The sequence below is a fragment of the Lycium barbarum genome, chromosome 7 (genome assembly GCF_019175385.1).
Source record: "Lycium barbarum isolate Lr01 chromosome 7, ASM1917538v2, whole genome shotgun sequence".
NCBI lineage: Eukaryota > Viridiplantae > Streptophyta > Magnoliopsida > Solanales > Solanaceae > Lycium > Lycium barbarum.
Genome location: NC_083343.1, coordinates 121,147,097 through 121,169,324, shown reverse-complemented (window position 1 = coordinate 121,169,324; position 22,228 = coordinate 121,147,097). Strand labels below are relative to the sequence as shown.

The 22,228-nt window shown below is 34.4% G+C and overlaps 2 protein-coding genes across 2 annotated transcripts; both read right to left on the bottom strand.

Moving 5' to 3' along the window:
- Positions 1–4,441: 4,441 nt before the first annotated feature.
- On the bottom strand, positions 4,442–12,244 carry LOC132604046 (endo-1,4-beta-xylanase 1-like). Its single transcript, XM_060317367.1, has 7 exons — positions 11,960–12,244; positions 10,289–10,656; positions 9,640–9,799; positions 9,179–9,531; positions 7,875–8,052; positions 6,653–7,189; positions 4,442–5,715 (listed from the first exon to the last, which is right to left on the bottom strand). Exons 1-7 carry the CDS (start codon positions 12,014–12,016, stop codon positions 4,612–4,614), a joined length of 2,757 nt encoding a protein of 918 aa, XP_060173350.1. The 5' UTR covers positions 12,017–12,244; the 3' UTR covers positions 4,442–4,611.
- A 1,401-nt stretch (positions 12,245–13,645) lies between these two features.
- LOC132604045 (inositol-tetrakisphosphate 1-kinase 3-like) lies at positions 13,646–19,666 on the bottom strand. Its single transcript, XM_060317366.1, has 10 exons — positions 18,913–19,666; positions 17,910–17,991; positions 17,627–17,659; positions 16,993–17,113; positions 16,750–16,842; positions 16,252–16,359; positions 15,978–16,154; positions 14,565–14,620; positions 14,326–14,410; positions 13,646–14,172 (listed from the first exon to the last, which is right to left on the bottom strand). The coding sequence occupies exons 1-10, from the start codon at positions 19,107–19,109 to the stop codon at positions 14,102–14,104; spliced, it is 1,023 nt and encodes a 340-aa protein (XP_060173349.1). The 5' UTR covers positions 19,110–19,666; the 3' UTR covers positions 13,646–14,101.
- Positions 19,667–22,228: the final 2,562 nt, after the last annotated feature.

Sequence of the window (22,228 nt, the reverse complement as noted above, 5' to 3'; positions counted from 1 at the left end):
CTTCTCTTGAAACAAATAAAAACAATAAATTTTTATATAAACCAAAACAATGAAAATTCTTCACATTAATTTGGTGAATTTTCATGAGAATAAACATTTGTTAAGGCACTTAAAGTATGAGTTTATATGAAGACCATGGTAACCTTTGATCAATTCAAAAAATAATTCAGTAAAATTAAAAAGGAAAAAGATGATTAACTTAATTCCATTTTCTACAAGTGTTCTAACCTATTATGCATTATATTATCATATTGATCAATTTCATGAAGTACCTTTGGTTGTTATGTGATAATATTTTTTTGGGTTTAGAAAACAGTGAAAAGATAAGGTGACAAAAAAAAAAGAGTGAAAGTTAAAGCCTGTTGTATATTATGAGTGACTTAAACCAGTTTCATATTTAATTACTCAAATCTTCACTTCCTGTTTTATATAAAAATGTAACTTGCTAAGCTAACCTTTTAATTTCTTAGAAGTTTAAATTAAATGTATTTTTCACAATATTGTCTTTTTCTTTGATTTGTAGTCCTCCTATTTTTATAGGGTTATATTTTCATTATCCACTTATATAAATCATTTAGCATTCCATAGGGTTATAATTTCTATTATCCACTTCTTCATTTTCGTTTACGTAAAATTTTATATTCAAAGTTCTAGACAGTTTTTGATGTAATTTAATTGGCTTATAAATATAACTGTTTTCACTTTGTTAGGGAATGCACAGGCTTATCTTCCAAGTACGAACTATGTTTCTTCAGCTTCCTCTCTCACAATAACAGACTTCAAATATAGTACTGTAATGTGAGTTAATTCAAAGATTATACTTTATTGTGTTAAAGAAATAATGCAATACCGGTGATTATTTGGTAACGTTTTTATATTCGTTTTTTCTTTTACTCTCTAATTATTGGTGTTACTATGTATTAATTTTTGCTGTATGTGATATTTCAACATCATGAATTTATAGCTCATATTTTTCTGGGTTACATTGCTTAATTGGTTACTCATCAATTACTATCGTCAAGAGAAAAACAAAAGTGTTACTCACGGCTTTATGTAACAGAAAGTTATATGGAAAGTAAGGACATTTTTTTGTACATACAAACGTTACTCTCATTACGTAGATTATTTAACAATATTTAATTTTTCTTCTCGACTGCGCGAAGCGCGGACATATCCACTAATTAAACTTATCATCTTAAAACATGTCATAACGTTTCTTTGGCTGCCTAAACAACTACTCCGTTTGTCCATCCTATTGATTCGCCTCACATAACCCATCTTGTAAAATAATGTCATTAATTTTGCTTCACAAATGCGTAAATCACAAAACATTATACTATAAATATCAGTTTTTAGGACCATTTGGCCCAGGGTTGAATTTAGGTATTAAAATTGGGGCACGTTTAGGTATTTTATGTATATATTTTCTAAAATTAGTATAATACTATCTGCTGCAACTCATGTTACAAAAAGGCTAAATGGTACACTTGGTTGAAGGTTGAGTTATTTATCTAGAGGACTAGGGATCAATTCCCACTTAATACAGTTTTCCCTTTTTTTTAGTGGTGAACTCATGTTCTAGAAATACTAGATTCGCCTCTGATTTGGCCTCATAGAAGTCAAGTTAACTCCCCAAATTCTTAATATAATTGATTTTTTCCCAATACATAATCATACACTCCTTCTGTCCCAATTTATGTGATATACCTATTTAGTCTATCCCAAAACGAATTATACATTTCTATATTTAGAAATAATTTAACTGAAAACTTCCTCTTTTACCCTTAATGAAATGATTTACAGCCACAAAAATATCTATATGACTTGTTTTAGACCACAAGTTTCAAAATGATTCATTTCTTTCTTTAACTCCGTGCCCAGTCAAACTATATCACATAAATTGAGACGGAGGGAGTACTACCTTATAATTCCTATGAACCAATGAACTATTTATTTCTTGTATAACATATTAACATTGTTTGTAAAATAAGCTATGCATGTTAAAGCAAGGCTTCTGGCTTCTAGCATTCATTACTCATTTAAAATTAAGTACAGATTGTTTGGTCATTGTTGTGGTAGATATAAATGCATTATGGCATATTGATTTTGAAAATTTTCTTTTGCCGTTATAGGCTAGGCAGTAGGCACTAGTACAATGAAATTAAAGGAAGTAGAAAAAATGGTCAAAGATTTTGCCCACTTTTTTGTAGATAAACAAGTGGCGTTGGATAATAAATCTCAATAGCAGCTAGACATTGTACAAACATTTGGGAAAATAGAACTGCTCACACATGTATTGTAGGGACAAGAAGCTCACCTTTCCAGATACTATATATGTTCATTAGTATACGATTAGCAATTACTACTAATTTAATTTCTGAAAATATAACCATTTGGGTTATTTTTAGTTTTATTTTTATATGTTTTTTGTCTCTTCTTCTTCTTCTTTTTTTTTTTTTTTTTTTTTTTTTGCATTTAGGAATGAGTTTTGGCTGTAAGATAGTATATGTTTCCGTTTAAGATCAGTGCAACTAATTAGAATGCTTCGTGTTGAGACAGCTTAATCCTCGTAAAAATAAAGAATAAGAAATAGTCTACATAAATTATTTGTGTAAATTGAAAAATAGAACAGAGAAATATAAGTCCAAACAGACCGGCATGTTCATTCTTTTTCTACTTCTTGTTTATGTTTTCTTTTATGCGATCATGTATATTATGCATGACGTAGTTGATATGTAAAATAATATTTGTGAAATATAAGGACACATATTCTTACATCTTTATGTACACATTCAAATAGTTACACACTGAGCCTATAATCAATCCAACTTTTAAATGAATTGAATGAGGCATATTAAAATGGGATGAATTAGTAAATGAGGCGATCATGATTTCTTTACCTAATTTTGTTACTCATAGATATTATGCACCGGCCTCTTACTATCATTAAAAAAATTAAAAGTAAAAACTTTACTTATATATATTGACGATAAAAAGAATTAGAATATTTAGACTATTAGTGTAGTTTATAGATCTTTTTCTCATGATACTATATAATCTCTAGGTTCAACATATTAACCCAAGATAATATCGAATATTTAGTAATAATCTTATCTATTTTCCAAAAAACATAAAGATGTTCACGAAAGGGAAGGAGAGGTATGATATGGAACTGTAGATTATGTGAACTTTTGCTCACCAAAGTGGAAGCCTATTAATCAAAATTATCAAATGAATTGGCAAGTTTCTCAATTTTAAAAGAAAAAGATACACCAACTATAAGATATGACAACAAAACAATGAAATCATTTAGGTTCAGTATATAAAAGAAGGCCTATATATCAGTTAATTGCATGTATTTTTTTAGATAAAGTTCTATTCATTCGGGCTTTCAGCTCCTGTGATGGTGAGAGGTTCATTGACAAACTACATCGTATATTATTATAAAAGCAGAACATTACATGGGAGGGAGACATAAACCAAACCGCCAACCAAATGGTGGCTCATAAAGTTTACTATCTTGCTAAAGATGGTACGCCTTTTTAATTAAATAGCTAGAGGGGGAGGGTTAGTGGGACCTAGCTACAATACACCGATAGGAGTAGAGGTGTCAAATGAGTGAGTTGGGCTGAAATTGAGTATGTCAAAATGGCTGAATTAATAAATCCCAAAAGTTATTTGTTTTCTTATAATTTGTTTGACTGCCTAATAAAACTTTTTTCCTTATATTATGACTATTTATAACATATCAAATAAAAAAAATCTTTTTAAAAATATTTACACAATTTCTCATAGGTCAATCTGAGCTGCATATCAACCCAGATTTTAAATGGGTTGTATTAAGCGGGTCAAAATGAGTTGAGTTACTAAAACAAGAGGGGTATTAACTAGTCCAAACCTAAACGAGCCGGGCAAGTCTTGACTTTATGGGCTGATTTTGCCACCCTAGGTAGGAGGATTCCACCTATTTACACTTGAAGCTATTGAACAAATTGAGGGTGACTCTTCCCTTTACATGAACTTTTCTGGATATTCCAAGGAATGGCCTTAATGAAGAATATATATATATATATATATATATATATATATATCTGTCAGTCCTCAAAACATAAAACAAGATCATGTTGTACATCAACATCAATTTGGAGGACAAGGTTCTTCATTCTGCATTTCTGTTAATGTTACATTGAGCTCATTCAAGCTTAAACCTGACAGCATATGTAATGTTTGCAGTAAATCGAAATTCATTACATGCATTTATCAAATGGGTTTAACTTTTGTATATTGATAGTATAAATATATTTATATCATTAGGTCGCTTAAAAGGTAACTATACATAATCAGTTGAATTATTAGTACGAAAAAAGTAACTTTTATAAAGTTAATTGGCGCCAATTTTGTAAAATTTCATTTACATGGCCAATAGATATAAGATAAACCCTTGTATATGAATCAATTCATTTTCATTAATGCAAACATATGGAATCATTCTTGTTCATTCATCTGAAAGGATACAACAGGATTAACAAATCACATTCTGTAGGAACATGTACAGACAATCTTCCAACTTCACAGTCATACTATAACGCCTTTATGAGTTAAAAACCAGTACTATATATCAATAGAGATTACTAGTGGATCATCACCCTTGTCAACGACAAAGGTCTTGGTAATTTTCTCGGAAGCAGTAACGACATCCACTTCATATGAGCCATGGAATCCCCGAAAGTTGAATTGACCTTGGTCATCGATATGGCCATGAGCGTGGGATAACCATTCTTGCTTAAGAGCAAGGTATCTTTTCCCAGCTTCATTAAGATCGCCTTCTGCATTCACTAAATGTGCATTTTCTCGACTCATGAACAACTCCCAGAATCCCCACAATATCACACCTTCCACAGCAGGGTGAGCAAAAGCTTCCCGAAGCATAACTTCTAAATCATCAGCTCTAACGTGCTCGTTATTAGAAGAGACGTCAACTTCAGTAAACCAGATTGGAAGACCAAGAATACTCAGTTTATCAAGAGCAGAACAAATAATGGGTCCCACTGGACTATCGATATGTCCCTGAATACCTATTCCTCCAACTGGTGCACCCTGGTCTTGGAGGTCAAGAATATGCTCAATGTACTTTTCTGGACATGACCGAGTGTCGCATCCATCCTCAACATGGTAGTCATTTACAAATAGGATCGCGGAAGGATCCAATTGGTGTGCTTTTTTGAACATATGTGCCCAGATTTCTTTACCCAATCGGTCTTGGTACCAAGAACCGTGCATCATCTCATTATTCACATCATAATGTTTGAACTTCCCTTTGTACCGTGTAAGTAGGCCCGATAGACGGTTTTGAATAGCTGTCATCAAGTGATCATTGTTGTTCAACGAGCGTATCCATGCTTGAACGGTGGATTCCACCTCCCAAAATATACAGTGACCACGAACTTGAATGTTGTTTCTTGTGCAAAAGTCTAGGAGCTCGTCTGCATCTCTGTAATCGATTTTTCCTTGTTGTGCTTCTGTGCTGTACCACTTCAGCTCGTTTCCAAAGACAGCCCAATTGAAGTTTTTGATAAAGAAATCGTTGAAGTCTTCGTTGTCCATATTTGTTCTGCAAATGCACGATCCAAAAGGGAAACTGTTTTGCTTTTGTCTAACTTTAACAGATGCCGAGTCTGATCCAGAGAACTTCAAGATGACATCTCGCTTGCGTATCTGAGAAAGAAGAACTTTTTGTCAGACGCGTAATATCTGAGAAAGCTATGTATTATACATGTTGCCAACCTATTGAAGAGAATTCTGCAAGAACAGCCATTGGTCTCAAAACACATACCAACACTAACACAGATCCACTAACAGAGTACAACAACAACATGCCCAGTGTACTTCTCGTAAATGTTTGATGAGCAGTGTTAAACCTAGGGATGTAAAAATTAGGCCATCAAAACATGACCTGCCCACCCCATTCAAGTTAAGAAATTGACCAGCACATTTATTAGCTCAACCCATTTTAGCCTAATCCATTTCAAGCCATCTAAAAATGGGTTGATAGCCTTTAGACCCATAGAAACCTCGTGAAAATATTTTCAATTTTTTTAATTTTATTTGATGTGTTATATATAGCCATAATAAGCAAAAAAATAGTTTTATTAGGTACTTAATTATAAAAGGAACAAAGAAATTGAAACCTAGTAAGAATTGCGGGGGTTGGGTTATGACCCACTTTTTTGCCCATTTTAGCACAACCCTTTTTGGACCAAGTAACTTTTTGGCGGGTCAATGACCTGCCTATTTATTAACTCAGCCCCATTTAACCTGCTTAAATCCCACCCAACCCGGCCATTTGACACCCCTAGTTAAACTATATTATTGCAACAACATTTCTGAACTCAGCTAAGAAGGAAGAATCTAAGAAATCAATTTATGAAAGATTCATGGGCAATTGCTTAACAAAGACTTTGCCACAAGTAACACCATTATTTTTTCTTTCTAATTTCAGGGAATATATACAGCAATTAGTAAAATCTCACAGATCTGCTTTCAGATGCATGTTGGCAATAGTACAACAAGGTTTTAGAAGCACCTGAAAGGACCTGAAGTTAATAAATATAGAATGAAAATTGAAATTACAATATAGAAATTTAGATATTACCTTCTCGGTCTGTCTCTTCAAGTGGTTAAACCTTGCACGACTATCAACTGGAAAAATGTGAAGTCCTGCTACCATTAGGTCAACCCCAGCAGTGGGACCCTGAACATACACCATCACTTTAGCTGCTTGCTTCTCGATTCTAAATGATCCTCCAATTTCATGCCATTGATCATCTCTGACCTCAACTTGGCCCCCATTAACCCATTGGTCGTCTACACCAAGGGCAACACTTACAGTCTGAGGACATGATGATGCTTGTCCGATTTTAACCCATGCAGATACTTGATACGTCAAATAGAGTTTGACTTTCTCTGTGATTACCTGAGCAGGACCCATCCATGTCTCGGTACGATTAGTCACTGCAATATAACGACTACTTAAATGCTCATGAGCACCAAGGGAATCTCTAGCCATTGGAGGAATTATATGTGGTGAGCCTGTTTGGACATTCATTCTGCAATTGCCTAGCGGAAACCAGCCGCTTGTGCCATTATTCAGATGGGTGTTTGTGATTATATTAACACCAAAAACTGCACTCTGAAAGAGAAAGAAAAAGTAAAAGAAATGCTTCAAATTTAGCTGTGAATATGGATTGGGAGAAACATGAAACATGAAACATTAAGGATGTGGTTGGTATGCAAGAGAATATTTTCCAAAAAATGTTTTCCAATTTTTCCAGGTTTGGTTGTCAACATGTTTTGGAAAACATTTTCTCTACGAAAACAACATACCCAGTGTAATCCCACAAGTGGAGAAACTCTCTAGGAAAACAAGTCCCTTAAAAATGAGGAAAATGACTTCCCTAATAGAAGTAGGGAAAACAAGTTACATAAGTGACCTCCCAAGTTCATTGTTTGCTCCCCACACGCCGCACGCCCCGACCCTCAACCCTTGACCATGCCACCCCCCGCCACCCCTAAACCCCACTCCCCACCTCATCCCACCCCCTAGTGATTTGCTAGATTACATATAAATGCTCTTGGATAACATTTTTTTTTTTGCTTACTTACCAAACACTAGAAATTAAGTAAGACACCCACTTGTTTGCCAAGAAAACATTTTCCTTCATACCAAAAACACCCTAAGCATTAAACTGAGAAACACTTTCTAGAGGCAGCTAGTTAGTGTAAGATGCACAACATAATACTTCCTAAGGCTTTTACTCCTATACTATTGACATGCTAAAAAGAAAAGGAAAAAAAAAAGCGAGAAACCAACTAACCTCAACAACTGGTGGAGGAGGAGGAGGTGGTTTAGCTGCGTGATTTACAACTAAACTATTGAGGAGGATATCCGTGCCTGGAGGTGGACCTTCTAAAAAGATAACAGCTTTAGACAGGGAGTCATTTAGAAGAAACTTTCCTTGCAACTGCACCCATTCTTTATCTGTGGCTTCGACTCTGCAGACCACTAGCTTTTATTAAGCAACTTTGCCAGAAACTTCAATGTACATGGAAATTGAAAAAACCAAGAGAAAACGGGGAGAAGAAGATAACTGATCTAGTCAAACCACCATATATCTATTAAGTTGCATGGTTGCACTTCAGCTAGCTTGGATCAAAATTGATTCCAAGAATGTTAAGACAAAGCAGTGTCAAGAGATAATGACATAGTGGTCATATTTTAATACAAAAAAGACCTGAAATTACAGCAGTGCTCATGCTCGTGATTGCTAATACTGTAGAGAAATGATTATCCACACAATTCAGAAGAAACAGACAGTTAATATCAGACATTACTTAATGTTACTGAGGTGTTATATTGAGTAACACTACAACATATTTAATGTTATAGAGATGCAAAAAAGCAGAGGTTGGTTGAGTCATATAGCATTGTTTCAGGTCCAATAGCGTTAAAGAAGATTCATGACCTAGGACAGTGTGTATTTTATTTGAGAACAAATTGTTTGAAGCCCTCAGCCAAAACATAAGAGCAAGAAATGCTAATGCAGAAGCTCCATAAGATCTATGCTCATAACCAATAATCGTAAATTATTGTATATAGTGAGGGTGCTTTGCAAGAAGAACAGGAAATTTAGAGCAGTATACATAGACAGCCCATTAAACTTGACAAAAAATCTCATTTTAACACCTCACCTAAGGGCATAACCTATTAAACACTGAAGATGAAAGTTCTTTTTTTTTTTTTTTTTGAAATCTGTGAAAGTTGTTCCTATTAAGCACGATTTTGCTGACGTACCACAATGCGTATGTTTCAAATGCGTTAGATGCCTTTAAAATGGCAATTCATTTTCTCATTAGTTGTTTTATCTTGTCATAGCGTTTGTATTATGCGCACGTAGTTTTATTGATTGGTTGTGCAAATCGTGTTTAATATGTATAGTTTTTACGAACTTCAGATACTTCATAGGTCATGTCCTTCGTTGAAGTGTTCAAATGAAATTTTTTGTCAAGTTAAAGGGGCCGTCTATGTATTCCGCCAAAGTTTAATTAATGATAAGACAATGCATACTACATCAGACAGCATCATGTGCACATTAAACAAGTGGAACTTAGATTAACTTACTTGGCAATGCCTATGTACTGTTCGCGGTTATCAGCTCCTTGAACCCACAATGTTCCCCGAACATCTGCACTATTCACATTGTGACCATATAGCCGAACTACAGCAGTCATCTCATAAGCTAGCTTTCGCTTCACTCTCCCGGTTATATCTTGTTGAATCCCATTCCAACTCTGTGTGCGCTCCGTTGCAGATGCGAAGTATTTTCCAGAGGTTGGATTGATATTTGCATGTGCCATGCAGTCATGGCAAACAACCTTGCAGCCTCTTCCGGACCAACTATTCAGGCTGTCATCAAAATTTTCATTTACGATGATCTTCTCATCATCAATACAACTGGATGTCGGCCTAGAACTCTATCAGAATAAAGAGAAGAGTCCTTTTAGTAATAGAACAAACAACTTCGAAGTTGGTACAAATAAATGGGACTTGCAAAAAGGAATATAATAACAGAAATAATTTACTTCGTAACCAGTGGAGCTGGGGCAAGTGATCATCACTGATTTTATGAGCAGGTCAGATCCAGGTGAAGGTCCCTCGAGATAAATGATAACTTGATCGGGCATAGTTGGCAGTGAAAATGAACCTTCCAACATCTGCCAACCCTCCTCCGTAACAGATTTTCTGCATGGAGTAAGGTGCTAACGTTATAGATGTTCCATAAACAATAAAAAGTAATACTCCCTCCATCTCAAATTATCTGCCGTGTTTCTCTTTTACGTGCCCCTAAAGAAAAATATTAATTAAGAGGTGTTTTTGATTATTTTACCCTTATTTATGTCTTAAGCTATGATTTCTCTTCATTGAATATTTATTCTATTTATGTGGCATCTCCATCAATTGAGGACAATTAATACTAAGGGTAAAATGGTGAAAACATAATTAATTGTCTTGAAGTTCTAAAATGACAAATAATTTGAGACAACTATTTTTAGAAATCACGACAGATAATTTGAAATAGAGGGAGTACTACTAAGGGTAAAATGAGAAAAAAATAATTAATTTTGTTTTGAACTGTTAAAATGACAAATAATTTGAGACATCTGTTCTTAGAAATCACGACAAATAATTTGAGACAGAGGGAGTAATAAGGATAAAGATATAGATTCTAACTTTGAAATGAATAAATAGCTTGTATCTGCATTTTGGTAAACAAGTCTCAATGTAGCCTGGACGTCAGCAGAACCATGAAAAGTACCAGAGACTCCAACACAAGCAGAAACTGTGTAAACACAATCTGCAGAAACTCTACTTGTAATATCTTGCTCCAAGCCTTGCCAGCATTCCTTTCGATCCGTGACAACAGCATAAGAACAGCCTACATCTTCCGCAATTCCTTTATGGTTACTGGAACCTGCTGGAACCACAAAAGCATTGCAGCAATTGGTGCGCCACAAGTGCAACCCTTCCGAAAAGTCATGGTTAAGGATGACGTTAATAGCGTCATAGCTGCCAGTGTTTTCCCTGTTTTCCTTTGGGCTCTGTCAGGAAAGTATAATATTCATGAATGCACTCGAAGATAAGTAAGTGACAGCAAAAGAACCGTGTATCCTTATGACGTACAAGTTTGACATGCAAGACACATTAGAAACGTAATACTCCCTCCGTCCCCAATTCAAGTGAAGGTATTTGATTGGGCACGGAGTTTAAGAGAAAAAGAAGACTCTTGAAACTCGTGATCTAGACTAAGCCATAAAAAATTATGTGGCTATATCTTCTTGCGAGGAAGCCCGTGCTTCTTTTGTTGAAATAAGGACAAATGGTTTGATTCGACATTTCCTAAGAATCAACTTGTGAAACGATACCCTGCCATAATGTGATGTGCTTCCAATGCCAATAAAAAGTAACTCATCCAATAGTATTTAACATCCAAAAAACTGCCAAATAAAAAGCGTCCCATGCCGAAATATCACAAGTACCACCTCATCCAAATCATTTCATAAAGGGTAAAATGAGAGGATTGAAGTTAAATTGTTACTAAATACGGGAAGATGTGTCACATAAATAGGGACTGACTAAAAAGGAAAGAGTATCACGTAAATAAGGAGGGAGGGAGTAATAATAGAAGAGGAAAGAAATTGCTCCCACGTCAAATCAAACTACATAAGGAGAAAAAACATATCAGCCACTAAATCTTCTTATACAGGTGTTTTTCCCTGATACACACACCTAATAGCACCTGTGTTTGCTTGTTCTAATCTAGATTTTGGAAATAACTTGCTTCTGTTCATTGTTTTCCCAAGGCATACTTCAACAGTTTCTGATTCCTTTTTTTTTTTTTTTTTAAAAGGTTTAACTCATATTAAATTTCTTCAGAATTCCATACTCAAATGCCAGATACCCTTGCATCAGCAACTATATATTCTGTTTTTTCTGCCACATATGTTATGATACTCAACAATTAATCTCTTCATTTAAACAAAAGGATTCAAATAGACCTGCTTCCACAACTACCAAAATAAAAGTAAACATAATAAATTAATAATTGGTATAATACATGAATGAAGAATAACCCAAAAATTTCATTTTTTTTTTTTTTCATTTTTGGTTTAGATGGACGCTGACCAACAAGAAAAACTGAAGTTCTTGATAAAACCCCAAATCCACAAAATGCACAAAAAAAACATTAGCAACTGAAAGTCAAAGCTGTTAGCAGTGATTATACAACAATAATCCCAAAACCCTCAATTAGTTAACCAAGATCATTCTTTTCTATCAACTTTTGGTTCATTTTTTTGATAGGACAAATCAAGAAGAGTACCATCAGTGTAAAAAACAAAGTACCTGTGAATTGGATTTGAAGAGTTTACGTGCAAAGTTACTAGCTGAGAACTTTTTCATTTGTATACAGAGAGATCTTTCTTCTTCTTCTTGTTGAGTCTTGAGAAAAGCGCGGGATACCAACCAATCTAACAAAATGTTAATGTTAATGCTGTTTTTGTTTTTATGTTTTGTTTTCAGGTGTGTTGGTCAAAATCTGGACACAAACCTTTGTACCAACTTGTACTACCTAAACTGTGGAAAACAAATGTTTACCTCAATATTTTTAGCCTTTTTTTTTCAAAGTAGAGGGATACGGATTCTATAGCATTAGATTTTAAAGAATAGACTATAAAGACTAATTCTCAAATTGAACGTTTGAGTCTTGTTTTGTGGGCTAAGGAGTTATTATTTTGTTTGGGTCGAGTTAAGTTTAAATCGGGTCAAAAAATAGTTTTTTGGGGGGGAATGGATATTTCTATTAACAGAGGGGTATGTTTGAAAAGTTTCATAATGGGAAGGGTATTTTTGGTCAAAAATAAGTTCAGAGAATATTTTTAACCTTTTTCCCAAAGTAGAGGGATATTTTTGACCCTTCTCCCTTTTTTAATCTCACAAATTGGTTCGAAATTACATTCAACAACATTGAAAATGAATAATTTTAAACTTGACCATTTTATCCTTTTTAGCATCTTATAGTCACTTGAAATGAGCTTTTTTTTTTTTTTTTTTTTAATCTTTTGCTTGTGAATATTTACAAATTTACAGAACTATTAATCAGTTCACTATTTATTTATTTACACGTGTTCTATATCAAGTTTATATTGTTACTTCACATTTGAGGGTAATACAAACTTAAAAATAGTCCAAATATAATATATTTCTTACATAAGGGAACAAAAGTACACATTTTAAAATAATTGAAGGCTAATTGTGTTGAGTCATATATCACATGGACTAAAATCAGAATTTATTCATAATTTAAGTTAAAAAATGCTATTAACCTATTTCTTTATTAATCAATTTCTAAAAGAATGACACACTTCTTTATACATAAAATAAATCAAACTTAATTATTGTGTAACATACGAACATTTCTAATTCCAGATCTAAGTTGGTAAATATGGAAGAATAGACCGTCTAATTAGTCTTTATAGTCTATCCTTCCATATTTACCAACTTTACATACTGATGCAGAACAAGATTTTTTTCCTTGTTATCATTGCACACTAAGCTAGTCAATGGGGATACAAGAGTATTCCGTCGGTGTTTTCAGTTTCAATGCAACCTTACTTGGTCAGCAAGGGAATCAAAATGAGCGAGTTCTCATCCAAGATTTATGTTCATTCCCCCTTGTTAGCGTAGCAGCATAATGGAAAAAAAAAAGCCACGGCTACCTTACTTAAGCAATTCTTGTTATTGTTATTCTATCTTTAAAGGTCTTTTGGTGTGAAGGATAAGCAAAAATAGTCCCGGAATAACATTTTAGTGCCTCTTTATCCCATGTTTGGTTGGAATAAAAATCCGGGATAACGAATTCCGGGATTAGTTATCCCGGGATTGTAGTCTTATTCCCACATTGAGGGTGGAATAACTAATCCCGGATAACTTATCCTGCGATTAGTTATCCCAGGATAAGTTGTTTCCCAACCAAACGAAGAATCAGAGATTTTTCAGTTCTCCAAAAAAGATGTAAAAGAGCAAATGAGGTACAGAATGCATATTCCTATTAAAGAAAGGCATTTATACAAGGTGGCTGCAAAAATTTAGGCACATTTAGATACAGGCACATTTACTTTCCAGAAAACATTACCAGGGACTCAAACTTCCAAAATATACTACCAACTAAAGATCGTACCGCTAGGGAAATGCACACAGAGTAACCCCCCCCCCCCCCCCCAACCCAAAGAAAGAACAAAATGGCCAAAATTTTGAATAAACGAACAAAAATTGGAGCCCAGGCTTGGTTACTGGAATTGTGTGCTGGAACTTCAGCCAGAAATCATTTCAGACATGATGGAACTTCTTTTGTGCTTCTCCGCCCGCGTCTTTTAATAGCTTTTAGTCATCGCACTCGTTTAAGTTCTCCTGCTAGTACTGACTGGATGATATCCTCTTCTCCTATATATACAAGTTACATATATATAACCAGAGAGGATTCCCTTATTATTTTTGCTTCATCAGGCTCAGGAGAAAATCTGTAAATATGTGCTCATATTCTGGCATTTTTCCGTACCCTGAAGTTTATAAAAGCAAAAAAAAAAAAAAAAAAATCATAATCATTGGTTCCGAGGGAAATAAAGAAAAGTTCTTTTCAAACAGTGGTGAATGTCAAACTACACCAGTACATGCCGGGAAAAGGTAAGGTTGCTGATGAATGCTTAGCTTACCAGGAAAGTAATTGATATCTATCACGTAATAACTGTCTTTAGTCCCGTGCTCTCTAATTATATCCAAGTTGAAGAGCCTGAGACCCTGCACAAAACATCGGCGAAAAAATTTCAAATTTACACGTTATGAAGCTGCAGAACAAGAACAGACAAGAAGACAGAGGAGCATGTAGTCCCCATAGCCGTTTCTCTCCAGTCATAATTCCTTAAGGAAAAGAGAGAAAATGAACAGAAAATACCAGTCTACGACGAAGTTCCCTAGCAAGCCTCTCAAGTAGTGGCCGTGGAGGAAGCTCTGCAGAGGATAAATATGAATTAAGTTAACACCTTATAAAAGCACCTCACAGCGTGCAAAAATCACAGTAAATTAAGGTGTTTAGACTGAGACAAGCTAGTATTGAGCAAGTAAAAATAGCAGATCAATGGTCCCATCCAGCAACTGTGATTTTGAATATATTAGAGAGTGTGTTCGAGAACACATAACTTAAAGCTTAAAGGTATTTGATCAGCCATAGCATTGCAGATAGCTGAGTATATTTGAGAACGTTTCCATCTTTCTCTATGTATTTATTCATCATGCTTTGCACAATTGTTATGAAACTGTACAATAACAGACTACGCCTCAATCCTAAGCAAATCGGGGTCGGCTATATGAACCAGGTACGTCTACTTAATCTCATCTCAGGCCAATCTTATACAATATATAAAATGAAAATAGAAAGCACTAGGAGGTCCCTATAATTTTTTCCACAATAATTTTGCAATTTCATCCATAGCATAATACCTTTGCAAGGTCATATCTCAACCCTACAGGCAGTTCTGTGCAAAAAGAGATCCTAGCACTAAAATAATAGCTAGCAGGTATGAGTGTCTTTCGTACAGCATGACAGACTTTCTAATTTGGAACTTTTAGATGCACTGCACTATCTCTAAAAGGCTCGTACACTCTTCCGTTGGTGTATATTTATTAAATATTCAAATCGTTCACTTCATATATGTCTTGCTAAAAACACAAAGGGGACTACTTTTTTTTTTTTTTGATGACATGGGAACCCGCAGCCGCTACCCTTTGGGTGTGCACAGGGTAAACCCAGCTCCTGTGCAATAGCTCGCAAACCACACAGAAGAGATAACCCGCACTAGGCAAGCCCGGTGCGACGAGCTCGACCCAGAAGGCAAATCCCCTATTGTCGTAGGCAGGGGGTTTCGAACTTGAGACCAAAGGGGACTACTTTTTTAAAAAAATTCAATCAAAGCAAAAAGGAAAATGAAAAGAAAAAACAACAAAGTGGGTGGGATGACGCGTAGTGGAGAGGCCAATCTACAAAATTATCTAGAGCTGTTCAAGTTGATAGTGAGAAGACCGAGCAAGTAACTCTAAAGTGCTAGGACTTCATGAACAGTATCAATAACCTTAATCAATCACATTCTTGCTTAATCTTGGCGATCTACAGCCAACAAAAATAGATGATAATTTTATCAAATGGACAAAGAATATTTGAAGTCTTCCATTTGTTTGAAAACAAGGAATCAAATGTTAAGAAAACTTCCTATGATTCATCCAACAAAGAGTAAGCCATATCTATGCGCCAATAGGTGTCTCTATATTAAAGCGTGAATGTAATCGAATCCATATGGAAAAGATGGCTTACCACCAACACAAGGATCTAAATCAGCTTCTTCTGCAGATTGTGCAACACATGAAACTCTAGGGAAATGGAAGACACCGGCACTTTTTGACAGCTCGCGTTTGCTAACATCGGGTAAACTGAAACGCCTGACCACCTTAACGGCTTCCCCAACAATAAAAACCTTAAAAAGTACACCTCCTACAGCCACAAAATTAACAAAGTATCACCACCTCACTAATTCAATCAAAACTACACATGAAAAAACACAAATTTAACCTGTAAATGAAATGCATACCATGATTGATAAATTCCTGCAGAACAAGTGGGGGTTCAAGCTTCTGAAGAGAGACCATATCGTAGGCCAGAGACAACTCATGTGACTTTGCAACCAAGGGCTTTGCGACTGGGAACAGAAAAACAACTCCATTCAGAAAAAAGAACAGCCACAAAAACAATTGTCTATCCCTCTATTGCCTACCACTTCATTCAGATTTCACACTTGCATCCATGGCAAGTAACGATCTGATGGCTAGCCCTACCTTTTACCGAGGATAAAAAGGTAATCAGAGTTATGAAAGAGTAAAAGATGATTATAGATCAGTCGATTAATCCCAAATATGCAACTACTAAATAAGTTGAGCCTTTTTCATTTTTGGCTCGTCGGTCGAAACTAATTATGGGCGCTAGCCAAAATATACAAAACATATAGACTGATTATGTATATTTATACTTAAATATACATAACCTATACATTTGCTGGCTATTTTGTAAATTAGATCACCGATATACATACCAAGAGGTAGTGAAAGACCAGCTTTATCCACTGCATCTGAGATAGATGAAGGATCTTTCTCTATAACCAATTGCCTGGGAACACCTACTTTGCCTGTCACGCAGTTTAAAAAAGGCATGTTACTCATCATTTCACAACTAATCAGCAGACTCCCTTTTTTCAGAATAACAGCAATTGTATATAGCTAATCATAAGTTCATGACAACAGTTCTCGCTATCATAATACAAAAGCAGAAAAATTACCATAGCTATCTGACAAGTTCAGGTCTGCGACATCTTCAAGCATGTATTGACGATTATATACATGTTGTATGGCATCTGGAGGATCAAGGACAGCGACATGTGGATGTGTTTGCCTATAATCCTGTCCATAAAAAATTAAAGTGTTAGGATAAGAAACACAGGGATTTTCCATATGTACTCCTTTAGACTAAAATGAAAGGACGCTTTAACAGAGAAAGCAACTGAAAGAAAGCTGACTAGCCATGTATGGCAATTAATTGGACATTGGCAAAAACTTTTGCTGATAATTTTGGCATATCACTGTGGATCTACTACATTTTCATCTTAAGTAGTTAACTGGTTCAATCAAAACAACTAGCTATAGATACGTGTGTGGCTATAAATCATCTCATTAAGGGTAAAATAGGAAGTTAAAGTTAAATTGTTACTAAGTATAGAAAGGTGTTATTCTTTTTGGGACTGACTAAAAAGGAAAGAGTCACATAAATTGGGACAGAGGGAGTAAATATTTGCCGCAATAACACATCAATTTTTTATTATATTTTTTGAAACTGGTAAATCAATAACACATCAATTGTTATCGATGTGATTCTTTTACATAAGCAGACAAAGAAAGCTTTTGATATGAACTAACCTCAAGAATACGGCTCCACTTGCTTCCTGACAACTGCAAGCAAAGAAGAGCATGAAAAATTATATATAGGTAAAATAATAACCAACGTCTATTAAAAAGGACTAGCAATGTTTTGCAGTAAGCACAAAAGTTTAGGATAGGAACAGGGAAAAATTACCAGACTGATTACTTTCCCAGGACCATAACTGATGGGATATGTAACGTGTAAATAAACAGGAAAGACAAAGACATAAAACAATTAAAAATGCACGAACGAACATCAGAGGTAGTAGAATGAACTAACCTTGTGGAGCACAATGTCAAAAGGACCTTGATCTGAAAGGGGTCTGCTCTGATCTATAGCAACAAACAGTATTCCCTTGTTCCTACATAATGCACGAGCATGATTACCCACTTGGTTGCGATGAAAAACATGATAAATGTGGATGTAAGTAACCGATAATCTGGACTTGTGAAGAAAAAAAGATCGTTTTATTCCCTATTTGGCAGCAGAAAAGTAAACCTAGAACCATCAAATAATAAAGGCAATAGCAGAAACAAAAGGTATCTGTAATCTTCAAATAAAACACGGATCTTAAATTACCTTTCAATTCACCAAAAATAATTTTTACACCGGATGAAAGTAAACATAACGGACAATATCAAGAGACAATTAGTTCAAGTGGATGCGGTGTATTTTATACATACATGTACACACATAATGTGTATACATACATGTACATGTACACACATAATGTGCATACATACATTCATACATATGCACACACATGTACACATATTGTGTATGTATATAAACACATTATATACAAAATTACTATACACACTAACAGATACACATACACACACGCGCGCACACACACGCACACGGATATATATGTATACACACAAGCACACAAGCGCGCACACACATTATATCTATATATGAGTTCGTATGTACACATGTTCTGAAACTAAAAAAGATGATCCTACTGAACCTGCTATGAAAAGCTAGATTCGCCAATCAACAACTCAGAGATGGTGAAGCATTCAGAAACAGGAAAGGCATGAAATTTATAGCAGATGGGATTCTACCTAACCCTCAAATTTCCCTTAAACCATATATTTTTACAGAATACACATTCTTAGATTGTGCTAGGAATGCACCTATTCTAAAATGTGTATCCACCTCAGCTTATTAGATTTTCTAACACAAACAACAATGTAAATGCAAATTTAACAAATAATCACAAATATCTTTAAAGTTTATCATAGTTAGACAAAACAGGAAGAAATAAATAATCCATTACCTAGCTAGACCTACAAGCTTGGGCTGCAAAAAGCTCTTAGTTTTCTTGGATGTAAGAGCATAGCCTACCACCACCAACTTCATTTGTTGTTGGGGAGACCCAAGCGCCCCCACCATTTCCATTTCCTCTTCCAATTCTTCTTCTTCTACCTCCCTCTCATACCCCACTACATTTACATTTTCACCCCTCATCCTCATATCCCCCTAATAAAACCCCTTCCTTTTACACCAAAACTTATCTATTCACACCAAATTCCTCAACACCCCACAACCAAAAACAATAAAAACTGAATCTTTTTATCAAAAAACTTAACCCCAGATGACCAAAAACAATAAAGATTCAATCTTTTTATCAGAAAACTTAACCCCAGATGACCAGAAGCAATAACTTAACCCCAGATAACCAAAAAAACAATAAAGATTAATAAAACGCTAACCCCAGATAACCAAAAACAAAAAAGATTCAATTTTTTAAGGTTATGCCCGATTCTTGAAATGTTGATTTTACTTTAATTTTGTGTTGTGGCGTAACGTGAAAGTTGTTTTTAAAAGGGGCTAGATTTCCAAAGAGGGAGAAATGAAATTACACAAAGTAACACACACTTGAAAACACACACACACATATATATATATGTTTGTGTTTTGTGTATAATTCAAGAAAGAAAGAGAGAGAGACACGGCACACACACGAAGAGATATGAACGGTTTGGTTGGGTTTGGATGTTACAAGTGAATTACTTGAATGTTGTAATGCAACACAACTGGATGGATATGGTTGTTTTTATAGGCACGAGATTTTTTGACCAATATGGTCCAAAAGAAATGGAAAAATAGGGAAGAAAAAAAAAAGGAAAATTAAATAATTAAGGGTTTTTTTTTTGTACTATGTAAAGAACTAAGGGGTTGTTTGGTAGTTGGTTTGGAGGTGAGTTATGCAGGTAATAAATTATGTATAAATCATCCTCTTTCAATCGAAGAGCTATTTCAACAATTCTCATGTTTGTAGTTCGAAAGGAAGAGAATCCCAGGAAATTTATTCGAACTTAATTCTTCCAAAATTTCTATTCCATATTTCTAACCATCTTATTATCCTATAACACTATAACATAGACCAATTAAATTAAATGAAAAAGAAAAGAAAAGAAAAAAAAAGATGATAGAGAATCCGTTGAGAAGTTAACATGTATCTAAGGTATCTATTCTATTCTTACTATAATATTTTGTTTTAACTGTATCGCACTATGTATCATTTGATAAGTAATAGTATTATATTTGGTAACTGGTTAAGGGATAAGTTATTAATGTATAAAATTATATGATGTTTGCTTTGCAATTTAAAAACCTGCATAACTAATATAGGTATAAGTTATGAGGAAATATATGTATTATTTTATGCAGGGAAAAAGGTGGAATAATTAATACATGAATAACTAAACACTGCATAACTATAATACCTGCATAAAATAGTATATAGATTCCCTCATAACTAATCCATGTATTACTAATACCTATATAAGTACTCTAACCAGCTACAAAACGACCTCTAAGATTGTTTGGTTGGTGGGGTAAGAGATAACAATTTGAGATAAAATACGGGATTATTTTATCTCGTGTTTGGTTATAGGTATTAATTGATCCTGAAGAATCATATTGTACTAAAATGGTGGGATTGATTGTCTCGTATAGAAGGTAGGATAGCTAATCCATGAGATATTCCTATCCATTTCACTCCACCGACCAAACAACCCCCTAAGTAAATTTCTTAATATCTTTGATAAGCTACATGGCTAAAATCTATGCAAGGAGAATAAATTTTATTTTGTGGCAAATATTTACTTTTATCCAATGTTTATATCATATCAAGTACTTTAATCATAGTAGTTATCACCAACAAAAAAAAATTAATCACAATAGTTACAAATTGAAGTGAAAATATATACTTTATTTAAGGATTGATCATTAAGTGATAAATGAGTATGAAAGAAACTTTTTTTGTATTTATTAATTTGGTGTAAATATCGAGTGCCGGTGAATTTTACCTCATTTAATTCCTTAAGAGCGTTTCTTAAATTAGCCAATCTTTTTCATGTTTGTAACCTTCATTTGCGAGATAACAATGATACATGTAATTAAGAATGTTTTAAGACAAATCCACAAGAAGTAATTAACATGCACTTCATTGCACTGTACATGCTTTTAATGTTACTCTGATGAAAGATAATTATAAGACTAGAGGGTAAAGTTAAATTGTGGTAGTTGTCAATCACATTGCCAAATGCTTAAAACGTATTCCACAAACATGACTGGAGATTAAGATTATTTAAACTTAGATTTTTGAAATAGTTTCAGAAGCCTTGAAAACGTGATTTTTGAATAGTTGAAAAACAATGTTCATATATCATTGTTTCCATTGGCTCATATCAGTTGTCGTTAGCGAGCAGTGGTGGAGTCAGGATTTTCAGTAAGGAGTTCAAAAATATAAAGAGGTAAATATACAAGAAGCTAAGAGGGTTCAACACCTATCATATATACATAAAAAAATAATTTTAACCTTCAATATACACTGTAATTTTCTGCCAAGAGGGTTCGGATGAACCCCCTCAACTACACTTGGCTCCGCCCCTGTTAGCGAGAACATTGATTAATTAGTCGGAAACTATTACTCCCTCCGTCTCAAAAATATTTATCGTCTTTATTAAAAATACTTGTCAAAAAATAAGTATTCGTTATCAAGACAAAATTAAGTAGCTTTTTTTCCATTTTGCTCGTGTTAATTAGCAACATTTAAGAGATTCTTAACATTGATGGAGTAGATATTACATGAAATATGTTAACAGGGTATATACTATAATAGTCAAAATGTTACCCTATAAATGCTTTCTTAAGGGCGTGTGAATGAAAAATACGATAAATATTTTGAAACGGATGGAGTAAAAGTCATTGCCCCAAGAAATAATACAACCAAGCTTATTCTAAATTAAGTGGTGGACCCAGGATTTAAGGGTTCCCTACCGCTCAAGCCTTTAGGTTCCGGCTGGAAACCAAAGCACCCACTGTCTTACTAGTTTTCAGATTGCTTTTTTAAAATTTATATCCAAATTCATATATTTTTTATATAACTATACCTAGTCTACGTCGGATTTAATGGGTGTTGGAGCACCGTTAAATTGCACATAGGTCCGCCCGACCCTGTCAATCTAGAGTTAGACAAAGAATTTGTTCTAGGATCATGATGTGCTATAAGTCCTAACTCTCGTTAATTTTAATTTTGCAAAGCTTTAGCAAAATGAACATATTTCAAACGTCGAAGTAATTTT

Bases quoted from the DNA above. Each gene is read 5' to 3' on its own strand.
- LOC132604046 (XM_060317367.1), bottom strand. From the start codon at position 12,016: ATGAAAAAGTTCTCAGCTAGTAACTTTGCACGTAAACTCTTCAAATCC. The intron at 9,800-10,288 runs GTTAGAATCTAT...TACTCCATGCAG, and splicing joins AGCTATTTATTCATTTCAAA to AAAATCTGTTACGGAGGAGG. The intron at 7,190-7,874 runs GTTAGTTGGTTT...TTTCTCTTTCAG, and splicing joins CTCCTCCACCAGTTGTTGAG to AGTGCAGTTTTTGGTGTTAA.
- LOC132604045 (XM_060317366.1), bottom strand. From the start codon at position 19,109: ATGAGGATGAGGGGTGAAAATGTAAATGTAGTGGGGTATGAGAGGGAG. The intron at 17,992-18,912 runs GTAATGGATTAT...TGCATTATGTAG, and splicing joins AAGCTTGTAGGTCTAGCTAG to GAACAAGGGAATACTGTTTG. The intron at 14,173-14,325 runs GTAAGCTAAGCA...TATAAACTTCAG, and splicing joins AGATATCAATTACTTTCCTG to GGTACGGAAAAATGCCAGAA.